This window comes from Marmota marmota, unplaced genomic scaffold, assembly GCF_001458135.2.
Source record: "Marmota marmota marmota unplaced genomic scaffold, marMar, whole genome shotgun sequence".
Taxonomy (NCBI): Eukaryota; Metazoa; Chordata; class Mammalia; order Rodentia; family Sciuridae; genus Marmota; species Marmota marmota.
In genome coordinates this window covers 3,318,743-3,319,415 of record NW_025999962.1, presented here as the reverse complement: position 1 = coordinate 3,319,415, position 673 = coordinate 3,318,743, and the positions used below count along the sequence as shown (strand labels likewise).

The window sequence follows — 673 nt, the reverse complement described above, 5'->3', positions numbered from 1 at the left end:
AGCGACTTCCGCGCGAACCGACCTCAACTCGAAGGCGGCCCAACACGTCACCCGTGCGCGTGAGCTGCGGCTGCGGTGGCGGCCGCCCACCTTGCCGCAGCCGCCCAAGGCGTGTGCGCATGCGTGCGACGGGCGCGCTCCTCCCGGCGACCGTTTCCAACGCGCTGGACGCATGCGCCGCGCGACGCCCTGCGGCCTGGGGAAGGAGGTGCTTCTGCCCCCACTCGGACGCGCTTGCGCAGTGCCCGGACGCGGGCGTTTCTCCTTTTTCTTCGAATCGGGTTTGGAGGGGTAGATTCGAGTTACAAAATGGCGGCCTAGAGTGCGCTCCCCGCCGTTTCCCTGGTGGTCTCTGGCTTAGTGGATGTCTCCGCGTCTCGGTGCCGAGCTCACAGACACGCGGCCCCCGGGGGACATGGTGTTGGAGACTCCGGGCTTGCTGGCCACCAAGTCCTCCGAGGCTCTCAGCGCACCGGAAGCGGCCCGCGCCGCCTGGGCCCCGAGCGCAGCCATCGCCACCGCGTCCCTGCTCGCCGCCGCGCCCACGAGCCAGCGAGAGCTGCGGCGGCCGCCGGAGAGGTGCGGGACCAGGTGGAGGGCGGCGGGGACGTCCGAGACCGGCCGGGGCGGAAGGAACAGGCGGGGCCGGGACGGGGACGTGCGGGGCCGGGGC

General features: G+C 72.4%; 1 protein-coding gene across 1 annotated transcript in view; it reads left to right on the top strand.

The window, feature by feature from the left end:
- Positions 1 to 216: 216 nt before the first annotated feature.
- Positions 217 to 673, top strand: part of Nup50 (nucleoporin 50) — a 19,551-nt gene continuing 19,094 nt past the window's right edge. The window contains exon 1 of the mRNA XM_015501807.2: positions 217 to 579. Within this exon, the coding sequence (XP_015357293.1) occupies positions 365 to 579 (215 nt within the window). The 5' untranslated portion in view covers positions 217 to 364. The remainder of the gene's footprint in view (positions 580 to 673) is intronic.